Source organism: Nerophis ophidion, linkage group LG01 (assembly GCF_033978795.1).
Source record: "Nerophis ophidion isolate RoL-2023_Sa linkage group LG01, RoL_Noph_v1.0, whole genome shotgun sequence".
Classification (NCBI taxonomy): Eukaryota; Metazoa; Chordata; class Actinopteri; order Syngnathiformes; family Syngnathidae; genus Nerophis; species Nerophis ophidion.
In genome coordinates, this window is record NC_084611.1 from 89964648 (window position 1) to 89977028 (window position 12381).

General features: G+C 40.4%; 1 protein-coding gene across 1 annotated transcript; it reads left to right on the plus strand.

The window, feature by feature from the left end:
* Window positions 1-1140: 1140 nt before the first annotated feature.
* ptp4a1 (protein tyrosine phosphatase 4A1) lies at window positions 1141-6522 on the plus strand. Its single transcript, XM_061915268.1, has 5 exons — window positions 1141-1281; window positions 1356-1448; window positions 3146-3276; window positions 5635-5709; window positions 5779-6522. Exons 1-5 carry the CDS (start codon window positions 1177-1179, stop codon window positions 5894-5896), a joined length of 522 nt encoding a protein of 173 aa, XP_061771252.1. The 5' UTR covers window positions 1141-1176; the 3' UTR covers window positions 5897-6522.
* The last annotated feature ends 5859 nt before the right edge of the window (window positions 6523-12381 follow it).

The window sequence follows — 12381 nt, forward strand, 5'->3', positions numbered from 1 at the left end:
CGGCTTCCATATTCGTTTTTATACACTTTATTGGCGGAAAACTCCGTAGTTTGCTAGCTTGTATGCTCTGGCTTTCGGAGACTCTTATTTTGTCAGCGCAGGCTTTTATTGTGAAGATAGGAACTGTGCGATTAGTCTTTAGGCTTTTGATGGGAAGTACGGTTGAAATAAAAAGTGTCTTTTTTCCTTTACACTTTTGATTGATTGAAACTTTTATTATTAGATTGCACAGTACAGTACATATTCCGTACAATTGACCACTAAATGGTAACACCCCAATACGTTTTTCAACTTGTTTAAGTCGGGTTTACGTGTTACGGTCATGTGACCACCTGGCTCTGTTTGATTGGTCCAACGTCACCAGTGACTGCATGTGATTGGTGAAACGCAAGCAAGCGTAGATCCTACTTTAAAAAAACGAAACAAACATTAATAGATCGATTAAAAAAAAGTAGCGAGCTGAATGTAGATAAATGGAGCGGAGTAAAAGTAGCGTTTCTTCTCTATAAATATACTCAAGTAAAAGTATGTTGCATAAAAACTACTCTTAGAAGTACAATTTATCCCAAAAGTTACTCAAGTAGATGTAACGGAGTAAATGTAGCTCGTTACTATCCACCTCTGATAAACATCCCATTTTACTTGCAGTGAAAAAATCCGACTTGAAAGCAACTGTGGGCCACTGTGTGAACGTAGTGGGAGTGGGAAGCAAAGTCACTCAGTTGCTTGTTGTTTGCTTGCAGCAGTTCTGTGGTGTTCTGGGTCGCACATTTATGGAGTTTCTGAAGGGCAGCGGAGACTACTGCCAGGCCCAGCACGCCGCCTATGCAGACGAGTGATCGGCCACACTCGCCAACCGTCTCGACCGACCCGAGCCTCAGGAGGGGAGCCCCCGACGTCTCCGGGACGCCTCCCAGAACCAGCGACAACTCGGCCTGGATGGGGTAACCTGACCCGCTGCACACCGCCCCCCTTCGGCTCCCGCCCGGCCACGACCACGGTGGAAGCTGCCCGCTTTCCTTGATCCCCCCACCCCCCCTCGCCCCCACACCCCGTCCCTTTTCTTGAGTCGTCCACGCTTGGTTTGTTTTGCCCAGAGGCTCCCCCGCCTCCGCGGTCTTTTCCGGCCAAACGCTCCACGTCTCCGCCGAAGCCGCCGCCTCGCTTTCTGTGGCCATGGCGCGCATGAACAGGCCCGCGCCCGTGGAGATCACCTACAAGAACATGAGGTTCCTCATCACCCACAACCCCACCAACGCCACCCTCAACAAGTTCATCGAGGTGCGCGCACGTCCGCGGGTAATGTTGATTTTGTCATGAAGTGAGTCTCACCGTGTCATGTGACCCGGCCACAGGAGCTGAAGAAGTACGGCGTGACCACGGCAGTCAGAGTGTGCGAGGCCACGTACGACACCACCATGGTGGTCAAGGAGGGCATTCAAGTCCTGGTGAGTCTTCATTGCGGATATTTCCAGAACTCACAGTACATGCATGAAATAACATGACACAATAATTAAATAACACTGACACAATAAAGAACAATAATTAAATAACACTGACACATTGATGAAGAACACAATAATTGAATAACACTGACACAGTGATGAATAACACAATTAAATAACACTGACACATGAATAAACACAATAATTAAATAACACTGACACATTAATGAAGAACACACAATGATTAAATAACACTGACACTTGAATAAAGAACACACAATTTAATAACGCTGACACATTAATGAACACACAATAATTAAATAACACTGACACATTGATGAAGAACACGCGGTAATTAAATAATACTGACACAGTGATGAAGAACACAATTAAATAACACTGACACATTAATGAAGAACACAATAATTAAATAACACAGGGACATTACTAAACAACACCATTAAATAACACTTGACACATTAAAGAACACACAATTAAATAACATGACACAATGGACAACACAATAATTAAAGAACACAATTAAATAACATGACACAATGAACAACACAATAATTAAATAACATGACACAATGAACAACACAATAATTAAATAACACTTGACACATTAAAGAATACACAAATAACGTGACACAATGAACAACACAACAATTAAATAACACTGACACATTAATGAAGAGCACAATAATTAAATAACACTGACACATTAATGAAGAATACAATAATTAAATAACACCGACACAATAATGAACAACACAATAATTAAATAACATTGACAGTGATGAACACAATTAAATAACACTGACACATTAATGAAAAACACAATAATTAAATAACACAGGGACATTACTAAACAACACTATTAAATAACACTGACACATTAAAGAACACACAATTAAATAACATGACAATGGTCAATACAATAATTAAAGAACACACAATTAAATAACATGACACAATGAACAACACAATAATTAAATTACATGACACAATGAACAACACAATAATTAAATAACACTGACACATTAAAGAACACACAATTAAATAACATGACACAATGTACAACACAATAATCAAATAACACTGACACAATAATGAACAACACAATAATTAAATAACACTGACACATTAATGAAGAACACAATTAAATAACACTGACACATTAATGAAGAACACAATAATTAAATAACACTGACATTGATGAAGAACACACAATAATTAAATAATACTTAACACATTAATGAAGAACACACAATAATTAAATAAGACTGACTCATTGATGAAAACACAATAAAATACACTGACACATTAATGAAGAACACACAAATAACACTGACACTAATGATTAACACAATAATTAAATAACACTGACACTTTAATGAAGAACACAAAATAATTAAATAACACCTTTTTGTATTTTACAATACAAATGTATTACACTCAAAAGTACTGAACATTTGTAGCGTTGTTAGCTGCATGTGTTCCAAGTTCCCGGGAATCGGTACATTATTTGTTGAAATGTGAACATTGCCCACCTTTAACTCTCAAACACTACTAAAGGATAAAGATGAACTAATATTGACACATTGCTTAAGAACACAGAATAGGGAACTTCAAGAAAAACAAGTACACACTTTTGCCTTTCAAGAAAGTGTGGTCACATGTCCCTCTTCCTCCCCCAGGATTGGCCGTTTGACGACGGCGCTCCTCCCTCCACCCAGATTGTCGATGATTGGCTCAACCTGCTCAAACTGAAGTTCCGAGAAGAACCCGGCTGCTGCATCGCCGTGCACTGCGTGGCCGGCCTTGGCAGGTGAGCACACTGCAGGTCTGGGGCACTTTTAGCCTCCAGCTGATCAGCCATACAGTATAATCCGCCCACAGATGCCACCTGGTGGTTGTTTGAGCACACCGCAGCTAGTCCCGTATACCGTATTTCCTTGAATGGCCGTCTGGTAGATAGTATGCGCCTGCCTAGAATTACTGCCGGGTCAAACTCGTTTGGCAAAATATTATTTTTATTAGCGCATGTCTAGAATTTCCACTGGGTCAAACTCGTCACGTCACGAGTGACATTTCACATGAAGGAGGCTGATTTTAATCATTTGAAATCACATAAAGGGAAGAAGATTAAGAGCTATTCAGTAGGATTTAAGGTCCAAGCTATTGAATATGTTAAGAACAGTAAGCAGCTATGTTTTATTAATATACCGTAGCTGCGTGTGTCAAATATGAGTCATTAAATGACTCCCGCCTCCTGGTGCTAGAAGGCGCTAGTGATCCTTCTTGCGACTACTCGGCTGCAGAAGAAGTGACAACAAGCAGCAAGAGTTTATTTTTTCCTCTTGCTTGCACTTTTAACATGGAGGATTACATATCTAAAATAAAACACTTTTCTAAACTGGACTTTCAATCGAAGTAGGAGGTATTAATGGAAGATCTCTATCGAGACAGAGACTTTTAAAATCATAAACAAGTTGTCAATGCTTTTGATCAGAAGGAGCTGCGCATGGACTTCATTTATAAGTAAAAGTAAGACCACAATGACGTTTTTTTTTATTAAATGTGCTTTTTATGATGGTATCCTTACATCACACTCAAATTTATAAGCGCATGCCTAAATTTAGCGCGTGCCTTTGGTAAGCGCCAGTGTGAGAAGAGTTTTTTTTTATTAAATGTGCTTTTTATGATGGTATCCTTACATCACACTCAAATTTATGAGCGCAGGCTTAAATTTAGCGCAAGCCTTTGGTAAGCGCCAGAGTGAGAAGAGGTTTTAAAATCATTAGCGCCCCGGCGGCGACGTAGGAGGTAATAATCGAAGATCTCCATCAAGACAGAGACTTTTAAAACTGAAGAAAGATAAGGAAGACTTCTATAAACACGTTGTCAATGCTTTTGATCAGAAGGAGCTGCGCATGGACTTCATTTATAAGTAAAGGTAAGACCATAATAAGTTTTTTTTTATTAAATGTGCTTTTTATGATGGTATCCTTACATCACACTCAAATTTATAAGCGCAGGCCTAAATTTAGCGCGTACCTTTGGTAAGCGCCAGAGTGAGAAGGGTTTTTTTTAATTAAATGTGCTTTTTATGATGGTATCCTTACATCACACTCAAATTTATGAGCGCAGGCTTAAATTTAGAGTGAGAAGAGGTTTTAAAATCATTAGCGCCCCGGCGGCGAAGTAGGAGGTAATAATCGAAGATATCCATCAAGACAGAGACTTTTAAAACTGAAGAAAGATAAGGAAGACTTCTATAAATAAGTTGTCAATGCTTTTGATCAGAAGGAGCTGCGCACAATGATGTTTTTTTTTATTAAATGTGCTTTTTATGATGGTATCCTTACATCACACTCAAATTTATAAGCGCAGGCCTAAATTTAGCGCGTGCCTTTGGTAAGCGCCAGAGTGAGAAGAGGTTTTTTTTTAATAAAATGTGCTTTTTATGATGGTATCCTTACATCACACTCAAATTTATAAGCGCATGCTTAAATTTAGCGCGTGCCTTTGGTAAGCGCCAGAGTGAGAAGAGGTTTTTTTTTATTAAATGTGCTTTTTACGATGGTATCCTTACATCACACTCAAATTTATAAGCGCAGGCCTAAATTTAGCGCGTGCCTTTGGTAAGCGCCAGAGTGAGAAGAGGTTTTAAAATCATTAGCGCCCCGGCGGCGACGTAGGAGGTAATAATCGAAGATCTCCATCAAGACAGAGACTTTTAAAACTGAAGAAAGATAAGGAAGACTTCTATAAACAAGTTGTCAATGCTTTTGATCAGAAGGAGCTGCGCACAATGACGTTTTTTTTATTAAATGTGCTTTTTATGATGGTATCCTTACATCACACTCAAATTAATAATCACAGGCCTAAATTTAGCGTGTGCCTTTGGTAAGCGCCAGAGTGAGAAGAGGTTTTTTTTATTAAGTGTGCTTTTTATGATGGTATCCTTACATCACACTCAAATTTATAAGCGCAGGCCTAAATTTAGTGCGTGCCTTTGGTAAGCGCCAGAGTGAGAAAAGGTTTTAAAATCATTAGCGCCCCGGCGGCAATTCAAGGAAATACGATAGTCCCACTCCTTAGTGCCTTAGTCTCGCGCAGGATTCTCACGGGAATGAGGCTAAAACGCAACTAGGCAGGACTGAGAGATCTTGTTTGTCCGCAGAGCTCCCGTCCTGGTCGCCCTGGCCCTCATCGAATGCGGCATGAAATACGAAGACGCTGTCCAGTTCATTCGACAGTAAGGCGTCGTCTCCCGCGCCCGTTGCCACGGCGACGTTAAACATGTTGTTGTTTTTTTTCTCGTCAGGAAGCGCCGCGGAGCGTTCAACAGCAAGCAGCTCTTCTACCTGGAGAAGTATCGTCCAAAGATGCGTCTCCGCTTCAAAGACTCCAACAGCCATCGCAACAACTGCTGCATCCAGTAGAGCCAAGCTCCGCCCCCTTGACCCCTCCCGTCATCGTGTTGAAGTACTTTAGTATCCTTCAGGCTCAAATGTTAACCGTTAGATTTAAAGTTGTGAGTTTACGTTTGAGGGGGGGGGGGGGGGGGTGTGGGTTTAAGAGAGAAGAGGTGCACGCTGCCTTCCTTCATGGTCACATGGTCGCTTCATCAATGCCTTACAAGCAGCTGGGGGTCACGCCCCCCCCCCCCCTCCTCCCCCAACCCTGCCGGCGTTTTTTTTTTTCTACCGGTCCCAACAAGGAAACGCCGCTTTTGTCTCGTGCAGGAAGTCCTCCACCTCGAACGTGCGTAACTTTTTTTTTTTTTTTAATATTCCGGCTTACTGTCGCGATTTTGTTTACTAATGAACGAACTGCCGCCATGTTTGTTTTCCCTCTAACTGGACTTCCTTCTTTTTGTACGCCTTTTTCATTTGATGTCCCCCTCTCCCCCCCCAATTAAGACTTGCTGATTTGATGTACGTGAACATGTGGACTAGTGGGCTATTTATACTATCCATGGATGTGAGTGGTGATTTAGTACTGAGCGGCAAACTTGTACCTTGTTCACCCAACTTGTGACAAATCTATTAAAGTCATACAACGTCAAGTTGCTCTTTTACACATTAAATCCAGGCATGTGCAACGGCAGTTTTTAAACCTTTGTTTCCGCGTCAAAATGTCAATTCCGTGTTTTATTCACTGAAATATTGCACCGTGTACGGATGTGGGTCAATTGAAGGCTTTTATTTTCCCTTATTTTCTACCGCTTGTCCCTTTTGGGGTCGCGGGGAGTGCACCACATTAAATCCAGGCATGTAAAACGTCTGTTTTTAAATCTTTATTTCAGCGTCAAAATGTCAATTCCGCGTTTATTTATTGAAATATTGCACCGTGTACGAATGTGGGTCGATTGAGGGCTTTTCTTTTCCCTTATTTTCTACCGCTTGTCCCTTTTGGGGTCGCGGGGAGTGCACCACATTAAATCCAGGAATGTGAAACTTCCATTCTTAAACCTTTTCATTTCCGCGTGAAAATGTCAATTCCGCATTTTATTTACTGAAATATTGCACCGTGTATGGATGTGAGTCGATTGAGGGTTTTTCTTTTCCATCCATCCATCAATTTTCTACCGCTTGTCCCTTTTGAGGTCACGGGGTGCACTACAATAAATCCAGTCTTGCGAAACGTCTGTTTTTAAACCTTTATTTCTGCGTCAAAATGTCAATTCCGCGTTTATTTACTGAAATATTGCACCGTGTACGGATGTGGGTCGATTGAAGGCTTTTATTTTCCCTTATTTTCTACCGCTTGTCCCTTTTGGGGTCGCGGGGAGTGCACCACATTAAATCCAGGCATGTAAAACGTCTGTTTTTAAATCTTTATTTCTGCGTCAAAATGTCAATTCCGCATTTATTTATTGAAATATTGCACTGTTGAGTCGATTGAGAGTTTTTATTTTCCATTCATTCATCCATTTCCTACCGCTTGTCCCTTTTGGGGTCACAAGGAGTGCACCACAATAAATCCAGGCATGTAAACGTCTGTTTTTAAATCTTTATTTCCACGTCAAAATGTCAATTCCGCGTTTATTTATTGAAATATTGCACTGTGTATGGATGTGGGTCGATTGAGGGTTTTTCTTTTCCCTTATTTTCTACCGTTTGTCCCTTTTGGGGTCACGGGGAGTGCACCACGTTAAATCCAGGCATGTGAATGTCTCTTTTTAAACGTTTATTTCCGCGTGAAAATGTCAATTCCGCATTTTATTTATTGAAATATTGCACCGTGTATGGATGTGAGTCGATTGAGGGTTTTTCTTTTCCATCCATCCATCCATCAATTCTCTACCGCTTGTCCCTTTTGAGGTCGCGGGGAGTGCACCACATTAAATCCAGGCATGTAAAACGTCTGTTTTTAAACCTTTATTTCCGCGTCAAAATGTCAATTCTGCGTTTATTTACTGAAATATTGCACCGTGTATGGATGTGGGTCGATTGAGGGTTTTTCTGTTCCCTTATTTTCTACCGGTTGTCCCTTTTGGGGTCGCGGCGAGTGCACCACATTAAATCCAGGAATGTGAAACTTCCATTCTTAAACCTTTTCATTTCCGCGTGAAAATGTCAATTCCGCATTTTATTTACTGAAATATTGCACCGTGTATGGATGTGAGTCGATTGAGGGTTTTTCTTTTCCATCCATCCATCCATCAATTTTCTACCGCTTGTCCCTTTTGAGGTCACGGGGTGCACTACAATAAATCCAGTCTTGCGAAACGTCTGTTTTTAAACCTTTATTTCTGCGTCAAAATGTCAATTCCGCGTTTATTTACTGAAATATTGCACCGTGTACGGATGTGGGTCGATTGAAGGCTTTTATTTTCCCTTATTTTCTACCGCTTGTCCCTTTTGGGGTCGCGGGGAGTGCACCACATTAAATCAAGGCATGTAAAACGTCTGTTTTTAAATCATTATTTCTGCGTCAAAATGTCAATTCCGCATTTATTTATTGAAATATTGCACTGTTGAGTCGATTGAGTTTTTATTTTCCATTCATTCATCCATTTCCTACCGCTTGTCCCTTTTGGGGTCACAAGGAGTGCACCACAATAAATCCAGGCATGTAAACGTCTGTTTTTAAATCTTTATTTCCGCGTCAAAATGTCAATTCCGCGTTTATTTATTGAAATATTGCACTGTGTATGGATATGGGTCGATTGAGGGTTTTTCTTTTCCCTTATTTTCTACCGTTTGTCCCTTTTGGGGTCACGGGGAGTGCACCACATTAAATCCAGGAATGTGAAACGTCCGTTCTAAAACATTTTTATTTCCGCATGAAAATGTCAATTCCGCATTTTATTTACTGAAATATTGCACCGTGTATGGATGTGAGTCAATTGAGGGTTTTTCTTTTCCATCCATCAATTTTCTACCGCTTGTCCCTTTTGGGGCAGGGGGCTGCACCACATTAAATCCAGGCATGTGAAACGTCCGTTCCTAAACCTTTTCATTTCCGCGTGAAAATGTCAATTCCGCATTTTATTTACTGAAATATTGCACTGTGTATGGATGTGAGTCGATTGAGGGTTTTTCTTTTCCAGCCATCCATCAATTTTCTACCGCTTGTCCCTTTTGGGGTTGCGGGGAGTGCACCACATTAAATCCAGACATGTGAAACGTCTGTTTTTAAATCTTTATTTCCGCGTCAAAATGTCAATTCCGCGTTTATCTATTGAAATATTGCACTGTGTACGGATATGAGTCGATTATGAGGGTTTTTCTTTTCCATTCATCCATCCATTTTCTACCGCTTGTACCTTTTGGGGTGGTGGGGGCTGCACCACGATAAATCCAGGCATGTGAATGTCTCTTTTTAAACGTTTATTTCCGCGTCACAAATGTCAATCCCGCGTTTATTTACTGTAATATTGCACCGTGTACGGATTTGAGTCGATTGAGAGTTTTTCTTTTCCATCCATTTTCTACAGCTTGTCCCTTTTTGCGTTGCGGGGAGTGCAGCCAGCATGGCGCTTGAGTGGAAGGCGCTGTACACCCTGGACAAGTCACCATTTCATCACAGATGGACAACATTCACATACTAGGGCCATTTTAGTGTCGCCAATCAATTCAACACCACACAGAAACATCCTGAGCTCGGGATTGAACTCAGGACTACTAAGGACCTTCATATTGCGAGGCACATGCCTCAACCCCTGTACCACAGTGCTGACGTTTTTTTTTGTTTTTTTTCTGTTTTTGAACAATGTACATACAAACATTCTCAATGTACATAAAATAACTTGTAACAAATCTCAACAATTTCAAACGTCCATCAGTTTGGGCAAAGATCTTTTGCAAAACTTGTAAAGGAAATAAATATCAATAATGAAATAAATACATGAAAAGGATAAGAGACAAAAGAGGCTAATCTAAATCACTTTTTTTGCAATAACAATCATTTTAAAGGCTTTCTATTTATAATCATTTTCCAAGATTTAATTGATGATTTAATATTAAGACTATTAGAAAATGTAGGTTTTACTTTAATAAATCAACATTTATGTACTAAAAAAATGCTTGGTAATATTGACAAACATTTTTATGTGACCATCCTTTATAAATATGCCAAATGTGATCTCTTTTATAGTAAATGGGGAATGTAACTTAGATATTGGTTTTCACTATGTACAGCGCTTTGAGTCACTAGAGAAATGCGCTATATAAATATAATTCACTTCACATTGGGAGTGTAAACAAATAGAGCACACTTCCGGTTTTTATTTTTTTTTAAGCACCGGAAACGTGTGACGCGATAATCCGTCCGACCGGAACTATTAACAAAAAGTGCCGTGGGTGAGTAATGTAAATCCACTGACTACATTCATCAAAAAAAATGTATTTTAACATAATTTTTTTATACGTTCACCTCAGCTGCAGTTACTCCCTGTTCCTCTTGCCTAAACACTGCACTTAATACAGGACAGTGGCGCCGGAAGTTAGTTAGCTCGCTAGTTAGCATCGTCGAAGTTAGCTTGCTTGACGCCACAACGTTGACGCCTTTTTCCTTTGCCGTTAATCACATTTGGATGATTACAATCCGAACACAATTTTTTTCTGAACCAATTGTAGTTCTATTGTATATATTAGAAGCCTGGGAGAAAATAAAGTTTTAAAATGATGTAAACGGAGGTCCTAATGCCGGAAGTATGTCACCGAGGGGGCGTGGCTACAGAATAAAATATTGCAAAAGAGTTCTTGGCTTGCATGTAATCAAATTTGACATGATGATAATGTTAATGAACTACTAAAAACAACTTAAATTTATGTTTGACTTAATTGTTTAAAAAGCCAATTAAAAGAGGTTGGTAGATGAGAATAAATCTAAAAATATATCAATCATCCATCCATTTGCTACCGCTTATTCCCTTTCGGGGTCGCGGGGGACGCTGGCGCCTATCTCAGCTACAATTGGGCGGAAGGCAGGGTAATCAATGTTTATAAAGCCTTCAATCACAAGTGTCTCAAAGGGCTGCACAAACCACAACGACATCCTCGGTTAAGAGCCCACATAAGGGCAAGGAAAAACTCACCCCAGTGGGACGTCGACTTAAACAAGTTGAAAAACTTATTGGGGTGTTACTATTTAGTGGTCAATTGTACGGAATATGTACTGAACTGTGCAATCTACTAATAAAAGTATCAATCAGACAATGATGTCTATGAGAAACCTTGGAGAGGACCGCATATGTGGGCACCCCGCCAGGGGACCGAAAGCAATGGATGTCGAGCTGCTCTAACATGATATTGTGAAAGTCCAATCCATAGTGGATCTAACGTAACCGTGAGAATCAAGTCCAAAGTGGATCCAATATAGTAGCGGGAGTCCCATCCAAAGTGGAGGTGGATCAGCAGTGTAAAGATGACCCCAACCGATACACAGGCGAGCGGTCCATCCTGGGTCCCGACTCTGGATGAGCGGTCCATCCTTGGTCCCGACTCTGGACAGCCAGTACTTCATCCATGGCCACCGGACCTGGACCACAAGGGAGAGGGAGACATAGGAGAAAAAGAGACACAACGGCAGATCAACTGATCTAAAAAGGGTCTATTTAAAGGCTAGAGCAGGGGTCGGGAACCTTTTTGGCTGAGAGAGTCCATGAAAGCCAAATATTTCAAAATGTATTTCATATTTTTTAACACTGAATACAACTAAATGCGTGCATTTTTAAGTAAGACCAACATTTTTAGAGTATAATAAGTCTCTTATTCTTTTTAATAACATTGTTATTCTGAAGCTAACCAATAATAAATAAAATGTCATGTCTGTTGATCATGTTTTTGCTGTTTGTCCTTTGGACTCTTTAAGTTCCTGTTTTTTTCCACTCCCTTGTCTGGTTTCCTTGGTTACTCATTTTGTCCACCTGTCTCTGGTGGACAAAATTCCCGCTCACCTGCTTCCCGAGCACTAATCGGAGGCAGCATTTAAGCTCGTCTTTGCCAGTCAGTCGCCCTGTGCTGACTTGTTTCATGCCATGCCAAGTAAGTTTTGTTTGATTTATGTTCTTAGTCTGTTTATGCGTTAGCTTTGTTTTTTAGCCCAAGTTGTGCCTCCCCTGTGAGCGATTTTTGTTTGTATATTTTTTTACTTTAAATTAAATCATGTTTTGACCTAAATGCCATGTCCCGAGTGTCCTGTTGAAAACGTCAGTATGATGACGCGTGCAAATGACGTCACCGGTTGTAGCGGACATTATGTTGCAGCCCGATCCAAGCTATAAGTCTGCTTTAATCGCATAATTACACAGTATTCTGGACATCTGTGTTGCTGAATCTTTTGCAATTTGTTCAATTAATAATGGAGAAGTCAAAGTAGAAAGATGGAGGTGGGAAGCTTTTAGCCTTTAGCCACAAAAAACACAGCCGGTGTTTCCTTGTTTAAAATTCCCGGAGGTGAAGCTTTACTATGGATC

What these genes read in the sequence shown, in the direction of transcription:
- ptp4a1 (XM_061915268.1), top strand. Translation starts at nt 1,177, where the DNA reads ATGGCGCGCATGAACAGGCCCGCGCCCGTGGAGATCACCTACAAGAAC. An exon ending in CCCTCAACAAGTTCATCGAG is followed by an intron (nt 1,282 to 1,355) that starts GTGCGCGCACGT and finishes ACCCGGCCACAG; the next exon opens with GAGCTGAAGAAGTACGGCGT. An exon ending in AGGAGGGCATTCAAGTCCTG is followed by an intron (nt 1,449 to 3,145) that starts GTGAGTCTTCAT and finishes TTCCTCCCCCAG; the next exon opens with GATTGGCCGTTTGACGACGG.